The sequence below is a fragment of the Euwallacea fornicatus genome, chromosome 27 (genome assembly GCF_040115645.1).
Source record: "Euwallacea fornicatus isolate EFF26 chromosome 27, ASM4011564v1, whole genome shotgun sequence".
In the NCBI taxonomy this organism is placed as follows: domain Eukaryota; kingdom Metazoa; phylum Arthropoda; class Insecta; order Coleoptera; family Curculionidae; genus Euwallacea; species Euwallacea fornicatus.
Genome location: NC_089567.1, coordinates 1,959,798 through 1,977,230, shown reverse-complemented (window position 1 = coordinate 1,977,230; position 17,433 = coordinate 1,959,798). Strand labels below are relative to the sequence as shown.

Genomic DNA, 17,433 nt, shown 5'->3' with positions numbered 1-17,433 from the left:
GAAAAATTCTTTTGTTTCACTTTTAAGTTACATTTATCTAGTACTTGTTTAAAAAAATAAAATATGTTTTTATTTTTAATACTTATTTAAAATATTACAAAAATTTAAATGTTTCTCCACTTTTGCTCGGTACTGTATCTGATGGAGCGTTGTACACGGAGTGTCCGGACACCCTGTACAGTGTAAAATGCTTCGTGCAAATTCCACCTATGGATTTAAAGTGGTTTTCTGCTGGGTATTTTTGTTAAAAACCGAACCGGAAATCGAGGGCCATTATTTCCAGCCGATAGTCAGGCGCCACAGAGCGCAAAAATAGATGAGTTGTTCCTTCCTTGTTCGCCTTAAAGCAGTTCGCAATTTCAGTCGATCTATTTTCATTTGGGTCCGAATTTTTCTGAGAATATAAGCGATGATTTAGCACTTGCTTATGAGGCCCATTTGTAATCCGGCAAACTTTAACACATGTATCCACTTGCCGATGCCCGGCAAGCGCGATTGGTCTTCAACGATACGAACAGAGATGTAAGAGCTCATGTAGATAATTGATTTGTTACTTCGTTAATTTAGAGCCAATGAAATCCCCAAAGGCGTATCAAGGTGTCAATGATCTTGAACCTGCATCTGAAATGTTATAAGTTCAAAAAGGCTATTTTCGGAGCCGCTTACTCTTCGTAAATAAACCTCTTCAAATAAACCTGAGCCTTGGAAGTGCGCCGCGAGGAGAAGCGAATCCGTGTAAATTGGTTCAATTACACGAAAAATTGTTTACAATTCTGTTCTGTTTATGAGAATCGGGAATTACATATCAAAATTCAGTCCATTATTTTAATGAAATTTCTATCTTTTTGGGTCGCTCTAGATAAATGACGTAGAACAGAACCGTCTTTATGAAAGACATTTTTCGTTTAATTACCATTTCGTGTTAATGAAGCACGCTTGCCTTCAGATTAGAATTTTAAATTGATATTTATGGATTTTTTTTTAATGAGGTTCTCGTTGATGGAGCGGGCAATACGTTTGAGGATACAGAAAATTGTAACTTTTTGAAGATCTTCACCAACTTCCTTCAATGCACTTATTCACAGATCATTAGCTCTGTTGACCTGGTCATTAAATTGTAAATTCACAAAGCGCCTTCATGAAAATAACACTTGACGAGTACGTTCCCGCTGAAATGCAGTCATAAGGACACTAACACATGGCGGCTTTCTGCTCACAAAACTTGGTGGATTATCAACTGTTGGCCATATGCAGGGTGGCCCACCAACAGTCCACCTGAAATACAGTGCTTTTCACTTGAAGTCTTTTTTTTTTTTTTTTTTTTAAATTACTTGTAGAGATACAATCTGTCACAATAAAGGTAAAAATATATTGGACATTCAATATCTATGCTGGCAATTACAGATTATAGTACTAAGTGGTGTAGTAAAAGGACCAACATTTCAGTCCCTTACTTGGTTGAATCCACGTGGCAAATCTAGAGGGTTGAATCTCTTCAACCTGGTTGTATACAGAGTGTCCTCGAATTACGTAGCCAAAATAATATCGCAGATTTTTTGAGTGAAAATAAGTCGATTTAACTAAACTTCCCTCAGTCCAAAAGTTGATAATTATGGAGCTACAGGGTGTTAAAGTTGAAAAAAAAATCACATTTTCTTTAATATCTTTCGATTTCTTTGAGTTAATTTCACGAAATTTCATATTTGAGGGTGTTTTAGGATACGAAATTCAAATTTATTAACGATTTAGTTGTTTCTTCTAGGGGGCGCCACAAGCGACCATTAGGACACATTTAAATCTCTGTAACTTTTTCGTGCCATGGTGTATATTATTTTGGTATTTAAAAACCTTTTTCCCTACCTTTTATACTTAGAAAAGGTATACTTTATTGACGTCGCTAGAAGCAACGGTTTTGGAGAAAAACGCATAATTCTAATGCGCTGCATATTTGCGTTGGCGCTTTTAAGTAAATAACTCAGTTGGCTATGTTTTTAATTGACATTTTGACACTTGAATTTGTTTCTCAAATGTCAGTTTTTTTATTTAGCCCTCAGTTTTTCTTGTCAGTTTCGCTTCTTGTTCCTGTAAATATCCATAAGTATGGCCAATAAATTCACTTATTCTGAAATGGTGGATATGCTGTTAGTTTATGGACTTTGCCGTTGTAATAGTCAAAATAATATCTGATTTTGAAAACTTATTTTTATACCTTTACTAATAATTATTTTTGAAAAACTTAATTTTTTTTAACGGAAAATAATTTTAAGGTAATTTGCGTGCATCATCAGGCTTAGATGCATTTTTCTCCAAAACCGTTGCTTCTAGCGACGTCAATAAAGTATACCTTTTCTAAGTATAAAAGGTAGGGAAAAAGGTTTTTAAATACCAAAATAATATACACCGTGGCACGAAAAAGTTACAGAGATTTAAATGTGTCCTAATGGTCGCTTGTGGCGCCCCCTAGAAGAAACAACTAAATCGTTAATAAATTTGAGTTTCGTATCCTAAAACACCCTCAAATATGAAATTTCGTGAAATTAACTCAAAGAAATCGAAAGATATTAAAGAAAATGTGATTTTTTTTTCAACTTTAACACCCTGTAGCTCCATAATTATCAACTTTTGGACTGAGGGGAGTTAGGTTAAATCGACTTATTTTCACTCAAAAAATCTGCGGTATTATTTTGGCCACGTAATTCGAGGACACCCTGTATGTCGCTGTGTCCAGTTAATTTATGGCTGAGTGATTTGGGTGGTGATCTGATCTTCGCATGTAGTTATTTGAGTAGCTCTCTATTTCTTCTCGGAGTGTTTTGATTGAGAGGTCGGAGTGAATTGTACTGTTGCTAACATACCATGGTGCATTAACAAGCATCCGTAACGTCTTAGATTGAAAACGTTGTAAAATTTCGATATACAGGGTGGCCCATTAAAAACGAAACATAGGCATTTGCGGGTATTTAGAAATGTATATTTGAAAAATGCTCGGATACGTAAACTTTATATTCGAGGGGGACACATTATAAACGAATACTCGCTCCTTTCACTTCAACACTCTAGCCGGGGTGAGTTAAACCCTTAAAATCTTAAATGGAAAGTATGGTCGAGTAGCACCTTGTTTGAAAGGTCTTTCGATTCTCGTTATAATGATATCCAAATTAACTAACTTTTATTCAGTAGTTTTCGAGAAATTTGGAATTTCCGGAACCCGGTCAAACTGTTACAGCTGACCGTTATCAGGCCCAAATGATCAAATTAAGCGATAATTTGGAGGAAAAAAGCCCATTTACGGGCCAAGGAAGTCGGAAAGTGATAATGCTCGTCCGCATACAGCTCAACCGACCGAGGAACTCGTCTTCTCGTTAGGCTGGGAAATACTCCAGCACGCGGCGTATTCTCCAGACTTGGCTCCTTCCGACTTCCACTCGTTCAGATCCATGCAGTCTCATTTAGCTGACCAACGATTCTTTAACGTTGAAGATATTCGAAAATGGCTCGATAACTATTTTTCGTCGAAAGCACTAAGCTTCTATCACGAGGATATCCATCATCTACCCAGTAAATGGCAAAAGACCATAGACAGTTATGGAAATTATTTCGATTACTAATATTTCAATAACTACGTTTTTAATGAAGCTTAATTTCACCGAAAGATGCTCAGTTTCTTTTTGTACACCTGCTAATTAAATGTACATGTTTTCTTCGAAAATTAAAATAAAAAAAAAATAGAAAATCCTGTTACTTTTTATATCAGTTATATCTAAAATGTGAATAAAAAAATAATTTTTATACGTTTTTGTTTCGGATAATTTTTTATTTATGACATTTTCAATACTTTTATCAAGTTTTCAATTTGCGTAACTTGCAAAACCAAGGATAATATTTATATTTATATTTTTTATTTTCTTTTTTATCATTTAATCAACTTGCAATTATGAAATTCTATTCTCTAATTACATTTTAAATTTACACATTACTAACAAGTTACCAGATAAATATGTAGCGGGTAATTTAAATAGAAAAAATTGCGATTTATAATAATAATCGGCTAAGTATGTAAGATCTCTCCGGTTTAGGTATACTATATCCACACCACCGCTCAAAAGTATTTGGGCATCTATTGTTTCATCAGAATTGACACCCAAATTCATAAAAGTACATAATTTTCTATTGATTAATCTTGTTCATAAGTTAACTAATTCGAAACATATTAAAAAAATTGAGGAAAATCCTGTATATATTGAATGGACGCTTCATCTATATGTCCTCTTCATGACTGAACTATTACAGCGCACAATCGGCGTATCTATGCTACAAGTTTTTTCAAGAATTAAGTGTTATTCCGTCCTAAGCCGCTTTTAAATTATTGAACAAGTCATTGGTTGATGTGGAGGCCAATTGGCGGACCTTTCTCTGTAATTTGTCCTACAATAATTCAATTGGATTTAAATCTGGGCCCTGAGGACGCCAAACCATTAATTTAACAATACCTTTCTTTTCTAAATCGTGTAAATGTTCTTCGCATAATTTGCATTTTTCTTTTGGGTCATTATATTGTTGTAACACAAAATTCTTATCTAAAAGAATTAGTCCAGAAGGTATAGCGTGACTTTCTAAAATGTCGCGGCATCCTTTTTTTCTCAAAATCCCTTCGATTCTCGCGATGCCACCTACAGCTGGGCAACCAGAACAGCTCCATACCATGATTGAATCACCTCCACGTTTAACAGTAGGCAGGAGACACTCCTCTCTTGCACGTGCAAAAATTGGTCTGCATACGAACAAACACACATCCTCTTGAACTAAACAATTCAAATTTAGACTCATCTGTCCATAGCATTTTGTTCCAGTCCAATGTTGGCGTTCCCAGATCCATTGTTATGGATTCTGTTTGTTCCGATTGCGTAAGAAGAGTTTCTTCATAGATTTTCGTCCATGAAAGCCACATTCCTTTAGGCTACATTTTATCGCAGAAACACTAACCGACATTGACCGCTTAATCGTTATTTCTGCAGAAATTTCTGGAGCTGTTTTATGTCTTTTTCTCTTTCTAATCACTGCCATTGCACGATCATCTGCAGATGTACTCGCTCTTGGTCTCTCACTCCGTTCTTTGATTAGAAAATTGTTAATTTTTTGTTTTTTTTTACAAAATAGTAAACGATAGAGAGAATAAAATACAATTCTCTGGCAATTTGTCGGTTGCTTTTGCCACTCGTGTGGTAAACCACTAGAAGCGCACATGTTTTGATGTCTATTCTCTTTTAGACATTATTTTTAATTTTTTAACACTTTATTTCTCGCACGACTTAATTACTATGAAAACTTAAGTATATTAACTTTAATTTCAATGTGTCATGCCAAATCGTCAACAATGCAACGTTATTATTACTATCCGGAATAATAGTAAAAAAAACAAATATTCCCTCCAAATCATTTTTAATTTCAGTTGCAACTGATTTTTTTTAATGCCCCTTAACGATTTTATTTAAATTTATGATTTCGTAGATAATAGCCTCCTCAAGATAATATTAATTGCACTAAATTTTTGTGTAAAAAATACTGTGCTGGAGAGAAGTAATTAAATGTATTAAAAGTGAATATATACACTATTTTTTTAGTTAAACAATACTGCAAAATGAGGATACCCAAATCCTTTTAAGCTGTAGTGAATAACATATTCAGCGTGACTCGAGAGGATCGTGCCAACTTCAGGAACATATTGTACATCAAAAATAAATGTATTATTAGAAAACTCAAATTTTGTTATATGATTTTTATTTGTTTACAAGTTATAAAAAATTCGTAAATTTCATATGAAATTTCATTAATTAACATGTTAATTATAGCATTGTATTAACAAACGTTCAAAGATACCGTCACTGACTTCTAAGCATTTTTTACTTTATTTATTAAGAGCATTCATTACACTCCTGAAGAATTCATTAAAAAATACAGGGCGTCTGATTAAAACAGTCTAGTGTGAGGCACGTGAAATGTGGAAATTTTGATATTGGACACTCTGTATAAAATTTCTTTAAAATTAAAAATTTACTAGTAGAAGAGCTTTTGATTTCTAACTGGACAAATTTTCAAACGATTAAAATAATTTTTATGAATTTATTAAGAATTGTCAGAAGCTCATTTTTCTTTCAATCTTGAACTTGAATTAACTTAAAAACTGCTAAACATATTGCAAATTTGCAAAAAACACTTGTAATTACAAGCAAAATTAGTATCTTTAGTAAAATATGGAGTATTCCACTAAAAAATGGTATTTTTGTTATGTTACTGTTTTTTGGGCCATCCTGTAACTTCGAAAATATTAAAACATCAAAATTTATGAAAAATTGAACAATTTTTATATGAATTTTTTTTTTCTAAACCTTACCGTTTTTGAGTTAAGGTAGTGGACCATCATATGGGGACCATGTTATGAGACATCAAGATAGAAAATTATCAAAATTTTTCTAGAAGTTAATAAGTTATTTAAAATTAAATTTGAATAATTTATAATTTAATTATTTTAAAAAAATGAAATAAAAGTTTGATGATTTCGAGGACTGGCATAGAAAAATTTGGGATATTCTAAATTCTTGTTAATTAAGACATACGAAAACTATAAACTTAATAAAAGTACCAGACGTACCAACAAGTTGTTCCATCTTGCGTATGACATCAAGTTCCGTCATCCTAATTCGGCTAGCCACTCTATTCGATTACTTATGTTCAGTTAACATACATTTACTTCATAACACGTTCGAAAACTATAATCTTTAATGCATATTTTTAATTGCAATACAGGGTGACTCAGGGACAATTGTCCACCTTGAATAAATTTTCTGTTATTTGTTAAAAAAAAATACATTCAAAGACTCGTCGACTTTAATGGGGAGGGAGACATCATTTGGTGAAAGAGTTGTTTTAGAAATTCATTCCCCTACCCTTCGAAACCGCCCCTTTGAAATTTTCAAGTTGGAAGAAGGGTTGCATTACACCTCGCTTCCAAAGGTGATTTTAATCTATATATGGTCAATCTTTTATTTTTTATTTATGTGCTTCCGTTTTGTGGAAATACCAAAACCAAATAACTTGATTTTTACTGATATTTTATTTATTGCATCCTAAGAAATGTAGAAAGTCACCTCCATCGACTTCCATGCACATGTATACCTTATCCTCAAAACATCGTGGCCCATTGTTTAACATTTCTGATATTATTGACCTGCACTCTGACGATTCGGGCACGTAACTCCTCGAGGCAATCAGATTGTGTGTCACAGATTTTAGTCTTCAAATGTTCCCACAAGAAAAAATCCAAAGAACTAAGGTCAGGAGATCTCGCAGGCCACTCCACTATACCTCTTCTTCCAATACATCTTCGCGAGAATTCTGAATCTAGACATTGTCTAGCAATAACGGTGTAGTGTGGAGGCGCTCCATGCTGTTGAAAAAGCAATTTTTGTTCTAAGAGAGGACGATATTGTTCAGGTATTCCAATTATTCCGGGGGATAGAGCGTTTTATGGAAGTTGTAGATAGTTCATCCATTTAAGTTATCAGGAATGAAAAATGGTCCAACAGTGTGACCATTCAAAATCACTTCTCAAACGATAAGTTTTTGAGGTTGTTGGGTATGGATCTCTCATAAGAAAAGAGGATTGATGTCATTCCAGTAACAACAGTTATTTCTGTTAACTTCACCTTTTTGAACAAAATGAACATTCATGAGAAAATGTTCTTTTGTATTATAGAACAAATCTCTGTTTAAAAGTGACATAGAACTAAAGGATCGAAATAATTCTCATTTAATTCCCGTACTAGTTTTATAAGTATATTATTTCAATATACACAGACATAACATATATTATGAGGATGGAATTTTACTTCTTTTAAAGTTCCATGGACAGTACTTTTTGTAACGTCGGACTCCTCCGTGATCTTTCGTCCACATATTCTATTGTCCATTTGAACGTGAATCGCGATTTGGACTTCTTCATTCCCTATCATTGAGCGGTCAACTTCGTATTTCTTATTCTGGACAGAACCAGTTCCATTGAATTTCATTAGCAACTTAGATGCATAGGGGTGGCATACCAGTTTGTCAGGATGATTTAAATTAAAGATACGAGCAGCTGTTGTAGCAGAATTATCATTTTTGTAATGCAGACGCACAATCTTGATTCTTTCTTGCACCGTGTCAGCCATTTTAACCAAGTTGAAAATTGAACAAGGTCCAAAGCGATGTCTTGCAACGAAGCACTAAAACCACTACACGAGGGGGAAAACATCAATAAATTATAAATTTCCAAGAACTAGGGTTTATCAATTTAAAATGGAATGTTAGAAATGTCGCTGTTTTTGTGAAATTTGTGATGTAGAGACGTTTTCGATGTAACTGTACACTTTCAAAATTCACTACAATAACATTCATGGGTAAAATCGAGGTTTTTTGGTTTTTGCCTCATTTCTTCAAGTCTGACGCACAAAAATCGAAAATAAAACGTCGATTATGTAGAGAATAAAATTACCTTTTAAACGAGGTGTAACACAACCCTCCTCGAATTTGAAAATTTGAAGGGTGTAGTTTTTAGGGGCGGAAGGATGATGTTCCAAAAACAACTCTTTATCAAATGATGTTCTACTCCTTATCAAAGTTCACGTGGTTTTTCATTAGCAAGGAACGGAAAAGATATTCAAGGTAGACACTTTCCTTTTGGTCATTTCCTATATAGTGTTTTCAAGATAAGGATGCACTGAGAAATGTTGGAAAGTATACTCCGAATATAACTTTGAAAGATAATTAGTATTCCAGAATGTCATTCCAATCATCTCGTAGAGGAGAGGAAGCGATCATCTATAATTAAATTTACGTATTTTGAGAAGTGATTTTCTTCCCTTGGACCGAGACATTGCGTCCTTTCTGTGGACCTGCAGTGTGGGTGTCTGATTTTTTTCTTTATTATATACAATTCTACTCAAACTTAATATTTGGCCATTTGAACGACTGAACTTAAGTATTAAATGTGCTAAATCTAATAAAGCAACCAACAATTACAAAAACGTGAAATTTGCCCGTGTTGCAGTATCTGCTCGGTGAGACATCTGCTGTTAAAGCGAAATGATGTGCAAAACTAAATATTTGGGTTATCTTAGCACAGTTACAATTTCATCGAGCTATAGAATAAATTAAGATAAAAATTCCTATGAACTCTCATTTGAATGTACATAGACTTATCACCTATTACGAGTTGGATGCTTGGCAGATACCTGCGCATAATACTTAAATCCTCTTGAACTTAAACATACAATTTAGCATTAGATGTTACCTATGCTTACTATAATACATCTTGCACTTTTATACAAAGCCTGGGATGTACCCTTATTTACTGAAGGTTACGGTCAGCTTTCCTTCTTCGGATAGTTTCCAAGTCACGTTAACAATTATAAAATTATATAAAAAGTAAATCGCGAATAAAATGACGTTGATAATCAATATAATTTCCTTCTGTCTCGCAGCCAGCAGTTGTCGAGGACCTTCGCAGATGGACATCAGACGAAGCCGTGGGAGACATCACTGTAGGACTCAATTGCGCTACCAGAATCACCAGCGCATTAAGTGACGACGAGCGGGACGGTACTATCGGGTCCGATGACGAAGGTATTGACCATAAGCTTCCATCCCCAGAAGAACAACTTCAAGTTGTAGCTTTAAGGTATATACAAAAACGACTGAAAGAAACTGAACTTATTAATGAGGGAATTTGATCAACAGGTTTCCTGCTGAACTTGTGGCCGTTGACGTGTCTGGTAGAAGTTTTGATAGGATGTCCCTACAACGGCGATCTTTGATGACCGGGGAAGTCCCTAATAGAACTGTGGATATAGACACCATCAGAAGAAGAGGGAGGACAAGGAGACCTAGAAACAGGTTTGTTCTGAGATTTCAGAAAGCTACAGGGTTGTTTATAAACTTTCTTTTCAGGAGACGCAACACTTTAGCAGGTACTGACCAGAAAGAGATTCAAAATGCACTAACAGCTGGGTAAGTGTTACTAATCTTGACATTACTAAAACTTGTATAGTGTGAATAATACGGTCATATCATCAGCCATCAGCATGCAGCTCTGGTCCGTGTACATATTTCACACTAATTAACAAATCACAAACATTTTGACTACGAATCACTTTCTTAGGGATGATCCTCAATTGGCCGACACTGCAGACCTCACGGAAACGCGCACCTCTAAACCCGCGACCGTGCCTCGAAGTAAGAGTAGCGATCTTTTGCGCTCTGCCAGCAAGAAGGACTATCCAGAAATGAAAATATCCAGATTTAACAGTCTTAAGCAGTGGGGCAAAAGCCAGTATGAAAAGTTCCGCAACAAAAGCGGAGATAAAAACGAAATTAGTTCTGGAAGTAATAAGAGTAAAATGTCTGAGGATGGGTTGGATGACTTTAACTTGTACGAAACAGTGACTATGAAGAGAAGGAGGGATTTGGATAAAGATAGGAAATCACACGAGAGAAATTCGTCTGTTTCTAGCTCTGAAAAGTCGTTGCAAGTAACGAGTGGTGCTTTATCTTCGATGATGAGTATAGCGGTGAAATTAAGGGATAGTTCTTTGCAACGTAGACAGAGACGTCAAGGCAACAAAGACGAGCCGCATTCTTCAAGTGGCAACTGGAGCGCAAGCTCTGAAAGTGGTAGAGCATCCATAGGCTCAGAAATCACTGCGTCTACTGTTCATCCCAGAAGCACCACTTCAGCAGCTACCAGCAGCAATTCTCTAAATCATCCGCCGAGCTCTGTAAACTCCCGAAGAAGATTCAACTTTGATACTTCCAGCAGTGTAACCAGTGAAGGAAGTACTCTTACTCCCGATATAATACACGATTTGCACGAGGATGGCGATTCGGTTTACTCGTGTGATACCGAAGGATACTACACCTCATTCCACATGGACAGTGGACTAAAGACTTTAAAAGAAGAAGACTTGCCATCGACCCCTTTGCAGAGCACTAGCGCCTTTTCCAATTCAGGCTCAAACAACACTGTGCTCTCTGCAGAAAACGAATACGAATTGTTCGGGAAAGGATCTACCTCTACCACCACAAGTTCTGCAGGTACCGTGTGCACCACTTTGAGAGCAGCAGAGAGTAATAGGAGCCTAATTATAGGACCTGCAGTACCTGAAAGGAAGAGCTCTCTGTCTAAACTTTCTACAAATAAACCGAAGAGTTCGGAAAGCTCTCTAGAACGGGATAACAGCGAAAAGACTGGTACTGTAAAGAGAAGCCCAGCTCCTTCGAACAAACCCACCGTGGTAGCTGTGATACACAAGGCTTCCAATAATGGGGGAGATGTGTCTCCTGATAGCGGGCACAATACCTCCAGCTCTCCCATCGAGAGCGTCTCTAGTCCTAATGGGTTACGAAGCGGATCAGACTTTGAATTTTCTGAGAGTTCCGACATGGAAGGGCCCGAAAGGATTGAGAGAATTCGAGTGAAAACCACAATTAATTCTAGTAGAATACCTTCAATGTGCGCTATAACTCCTTCGCAGAGCGATGACGAGAGCTCCAGTAACTCGTCGTATAAAAAACACATTGAGGTCAATAACTTGAAAAACGCGTTTCCCAGTGAGAATAATGAGCGCTTTATTAGTACTAGCGTTAAAGTGAATATTAACAACCAGACGGGTTACGTGACCGTAGAGCATGTAGATGAGCGCGATGGTGAACATACCATGAAACCAATACGAGCTCCTTCACCAAGTGGAGGCAGTGTGATTGTTAAAGCCGACAATGTAAATGAAAATCCTTCAAATAATAAACCAGTGATTAAATCCAGCCTTCTGCCCTTAAACAACATGTTGGGTAGATTGAAAACGAGTTTTGCGTCGAGGAGGGAACGCAGCAAGAGCCCCAAGCCGCCAGAGGAGCCACTGGATATGTTGGGCGAGTACGTTACTCTTGCAGATGTGCGCAACAACAACGAGAAGTATACCCCTGACGATCTAGTGAACATGAACCTGAAAAACATCCTGAGTGGGAAGATAAAGGACACCGAATACGTGTCGTTGAACGAACTCCCGGTAGTGGACAATAATAACATCGTGTCTAGCACCAGTACTTCAGCAGATTCTTCACTGGAAAGAAAACGTCGTCAAGGGGCCCGCGTTATGTTAGACGCAGAAGGCAAAGTAGTATACAGCTCCGATAGTCTGCGCCGCCGCAAGCCACCCACATCCTTTGAACCAGGTCCATTTGTTAAACCCATAGCCCAGCAAAGCCCTCAAATGTCTCGAACTACGAAACCAATCCGTCCAGTAACCAACACTCAATCGCAAATGAAGCTGCTAATTCCTCAAACAGAATTTAATCGTCCAATGTCGCCGACCTCAGGGAATAAAGTGATTATCAAAGCATCAGGAAACCAGCCTGAAATAGTCCGAACACCTTCCGCAGTAGTGCAACCAGCCTGTCCCAAAATGCGCCCTTTGAGTCCTAAGGGTGCCTACGTACACGTCCAAGCCCCAGGAGGCCCATTGTCGCCGAAAGATTTTAGAGGTAAGAGAGGCCATATTTTACTGCCAAACAAAATGTCTGTAAATAGTTTAAGTAGTAATAATAAAGCGGCAATGGTGGGTAATAAGTCGGATAAGGTGATCAGAAGACGCGAGAGCTACAGGTTAGCGAATACTGCTATTATCACTCCAAAAAAAATAATCAAGTACGAGAAAATAGCCTCGAGTAATGCTGGGGATGGTGACGAGCAGGATAGTTTTGAAAGGGAGCTTGAAGAAGAGCTTCTTCAACAAGAGATCAATTACCCTCCTACTGTATCACCTAAAATGTGCCATAAGCACATCATGTATAGTCAAGCGCATGCGCAGAAGATGCTGTTGCACTCTCCTAAGCCGGTATCCATTCCCAGAGGCAATGACGAGACTTGTTTGAGAGTACTAAACGCCTCTGTGGCCGATACGGAGATTTGGTAGATCAGGTTACAAAATAAAAAAAATAATTATCATGAAACATCCCTAGGCACCTTCCTTCATGCACCCCTCCCCCCTTTTTAAAAAATCATGCGCTTTACGATTGTGGTTATATTTGCACCCCCTCGATCCTCCGTGTGCTGCGAGTGCAGTCTTCATGCAAAAGAGATATTCTGCTCTTATCTATGTTGCTTGATCTATGTTTGGGTTACCTGTGCGACTTCTCTTAGATCAGTAACGTGTCTCATTTTCCATTGTTAGTGAAGTTAGATCGTTTCCTTTTCGACCTGTAAGATCGGTGCCCCAATTTCAAATCTGGACGGGCGGGGTCATCCAGCCGGACCCGAACGGCCGCGATTCGACCAAATCGGTCAAATTGAGTTTCATGTAGGTTAAAGCAGTGAAAATTCTGTGTAACTGTTTCAAAAGTGCCATATGGCCGCAATATTGCCAAGAATCATGAAAAGAATGCAAAATGCATCTAAGTCGGTCAAATTTATTAAACTCATCGATACAGTGCCGGCCAAAAGTGGAGAAACTTTTTAATTTTCATTCCTACTTACGATTGTGTATAACATTCCTTAATCGGAATTTCTTATGAGTATGTCGGTTAATCTTTAAATTAAATAACGCACAAATGAATAAGCGAATGAGGGTTTTATCATACAAAATAGAGAAATTTATTCTTTTAGAGTACATAACTGGAGAAACTTTTATGAAAATTAACGAAACATATATTTCTTTTAATATCTGGTAGCAAATCCTCTGTTCTTTGTCATCTCCGCTTATCTTCGGGACATTGAGATCAACATAGATTTGATTTTGTTTTCGGAAATTTCACACCGAGCTTGTAACAGAGCAACAAATAACTGATCTTTATTTGCATATTTTTCCGGGCGTTTGTGCCTGACTTCGCATTCCAATTGTTCCCATTTGTATTCAATGGCTTTTAAATCCGGTCTGTGAGCTGGCCATTTTATAACAAGCACTTGTTCTGCTTCGAGAGACTCTTTGACCACTTTTGCAGTATGCTTTGGGTAGTTACCGTGCTGCAACTTCCAAACTAAAGATGGGGATTCCTCGGCTAATGGTAACGTTTTGTTGTTTTAATGTCCATATACTGATGTCGATCCATATTTCGTTCTATTTTTATTATTTATCCCATGGACAGAGAAGCATCCCCACGCAACATCCCCATGTTTAAGAGTTGGTATAGTATAGTTGGAGTTGTGTCTCTTACTATTAGGGATTTCTAATCACTTTACGCCATCAAAGCCCAAAATGTTAGATTTACTTTAATCTGACCATAGCACTTGTTTCCATTGATTGTAAAATCGATTTAAACGTTCTATGGTAATAACCACACGAGAACGACGATTTTTTTTTTATAAAAGGCTTTTTCGTAGGGCTTCTAGCATGTATTTATTTTCCAATTGTACAGCTGGTAATAGACCCCATTAAACATACAGATACTCATTTTTAATGCAGTTAAAAATGAATTTTTCAAACAACACCTTTTAATTAATTTACCTGGAGCAGCACTCGAATTTCTGGCACATCTTGGTTTGGGCTTGCTTGCGATTGATCCCCTTTCTTGGCACAGTTTTATTTGTTTGCGAACAACGCTTTTGTTTCAATTTAACTGCTTCGCAATATCGATCTGCTTCACTCCCTGGCGATATTTTTTAATAATAAGATCCTCTATCTGATTCGAGAAATTAACCCATTTGTGCCTAAAAAAAATTGTTTAAGTAATTGTCGTATATTCGGTATTTGTAATGTAAAGGTTGCTCAAAACTTAAATAATAAAAAAATATATCAAATATATTTTTTAAACCCAAAGAAAATATATACAGTGGTGGAAAAAAGTTTGGAAACTTTTGAATTTTGCGTTTAAACTAGACATTGAGGAATATAGGCAAGAACCATTACTTGAAATATAAACTAGATATATTGCTCATTTATTTAAACAATAACATTAAAATTTTCATTCGCAAGTACGCCCTGTAGAAAATAAATTCAAAATTTACATGGAAAAAAGTATGGAAACTTTTACGTTTTAGGAACACATTTTACGACAAAAAAGTGATTAATATTTTGTAGAGTAACCATTAGCATCTAGAACTGCTTGGCATCGTTTGGGCATAGAATCTATTAATTTTTGAAGCGTCTCGTTTGGTATTTTAGACCAATCCAATTTAATTATTTCGAAGAGTTCTTTCAAATTTTTGATATTTGAATGGGTTCGAATCCGTTGATCCAAAATATTCCACAAATGTTCAATTGGGTTCAGATCTGGAGACTGAGATGGCCATTCAAGTTTGGTAATATTTTTCTGCAAAAACCATTCTTTTACTATCTTCGTAGAATGCTTGGGATCATTGTCCTGCTGAAAAACCCATCTAATCGGCATTTCTTCTTCTGCAAACGGTAACATTTTGTTCTCTAGAATGTCTTTATATTGAAATCGATCTATACGCCCTTCAATTAGAACGATCGGCCCAACGCCGGATCTCGAAAAACAACCCCAAACTTGGACATTACCACCTCCATGCTTCAGGGTGGAAATTTGATATTTTGCTTTAAATCTAGCACCTGTGGGACGCCTTACATATTGTCTTCCATCGGATCCGAATAAGCAGAACTTGCTCTCATCGCTCCCAAAAGACCGTATCCCATTGTTGTTTGCTCCAATGCAGATGACTCCTCGCAAACAGTCTTCGAGCCTTTCGATTCTTGTTGGATAATGATGGTTTTTTTACTGCAACACGTCCATGAAGTCCTTCACTAATTAATCTATTTAGTATCGTTCTGCTGGTTACTTGAACATCAAACTGTTCCGAAATTTCAGCAGTAATTCGTCTAGCAGATTTCCTTGGATCTTGTTTTGAAATCCTTAATACCGCCTTATCAATTTCTGGGGTGGTTTTACGGGGACGACCAGTCTTGGGCAAGTTTTCTACACTGCCCTGCTTCTTAAATTTGGCTATTGTCTTCGTCACAGCACTTTTACTAATCAGAAGAGATCTTGCAATTTCACTTTTCTTCTCTTTCATTTGATATAAATCTCCAACTTTTTGTTTCAAGTTAAACGAGAAATATGTTCTTTTGGGCATTGTTGAAACAAGATTCAATTGAAACAAACCGCACTTTTGGAAGATCGTACACAATTAAGGGAAAAATAAACCTGTTTATGAATAGTTTCCATACTTTTTTCCACCACTGTAGGCGTTCTGGTGTGGATACAGTGGGCACGTGTGTGATATCAACTTACTAAAAATTGAAAATCGAAATAACGTTAAAAAACATTTATTGTCGTCTCTAGCTGATGAATTTGGAATGCTCGAGCCAATGGATAATAAGTGAGATTCATTTTAGGTATTTTAAGAAACAACATATGTATGTATGTATATGAACATGTGTTAGCCTCCCAGAAGCGGGTTATACCAATTACTTCCAATACAGAATAATCCAATACATTACATTTAATGGATTTCCACCATGATCTTAGACGACATTGAGCACAGCATGACTGTTCTTCTAATATTCCTAGAAAGTGACCGTTGTCATGATCTCCGATACTCTTAACAATACACGTAGATGATTTTGCTTTTGAATAACCCGATTTAGTGTAGCACCTGAGATAGTGTCTTATAAAGCTCCGAATAAAACCTAACAGATCAACTCAATTTTCTGAGTTGAAACTATGAATTTTCAATGCACTTGCAAGTGTCGTAGTCACCACATGGGTAAAAATAGGCCATCACCATTTTGTACCCTGGATAGCGATTCAATAATTGTTCACTGCTTGATCTAGTAAGTCGACACCCCCAAATAGAAGCATTATACTTCGAATAGAGGTGGAATTGCGATACATCGATCTTTTCTTTTTTTACCGAAGATCAACCCTTTGCTTTTGACAATGGTTCGATACCGTCTTAATTGGCTGCAGTGGTTACGACACTGTCATCTTTCCATTTGACAAATAATGGATTATTGGTTTTGTAAAAAATGTGATGAAAATATCCTCACTCCTTCTTGTTCATTGCATTTTTATAGAACCAATGGCAGTGCTTTGTCCCTTTTTTCCCTAATAGTTCCTGGTGCTCCGAAGCTTTTTTCTCGTAGCATTTTCAGTAAGCTATGGCGCTTTAAATAATTATCAAAAAGCACTATGCGGTCTACGGAATGTTCAACGGTTTCTAGTAGCTGCAACACAAATCTAGATCCAAGGGGTGGTTCTCACTTTTTTTCTGGACTCGGCCTGAAGTGTTAGAGGGTTTAACACTGCAGTAAACGTCAAAACTGCAGCATTACCCCGTAAAACCACAAAGCGTCCGTTCTTTGTAGCTGGATCTTACTGGCATCTCCCTAATAAATTGCTTCGACAAATGGTGTCCGAAGTACCTCACCACTGCCTCATCGATAGACA

General features: G+C 36.8%; 1 protein-coding gene across 1 annotated transcript in view; it reads left to right on the top strand.

Moving 5' to 3' along the window:
- Nucleotides 1–17,433, top strand: part of gukh (GUK-holder) — a 141,029-nt gene that overhangs the window by 105,280 nt on the left and 18,316 nt on the right. The window contains exons 4-7 of the mRNA XM_066297057.1: nt 9,519–9,715; nt 9,775–9,930; nt 9,985–10,044; nt 10,196–12,573. Of these exons, the coding sequence (XP_066153154.1) occupies nt 9,519–9,715; nt 9,775–9,930; nt 9,985–10,044; nt 10,196–12,573 (2,791 nt within the window). The remainder of the gene's footprint in view (nt 1–9,518; nt 9,716–9,774; nt 9,931–9,984; nt 10,045–10,195; nt 12,574–17,433) is intronic.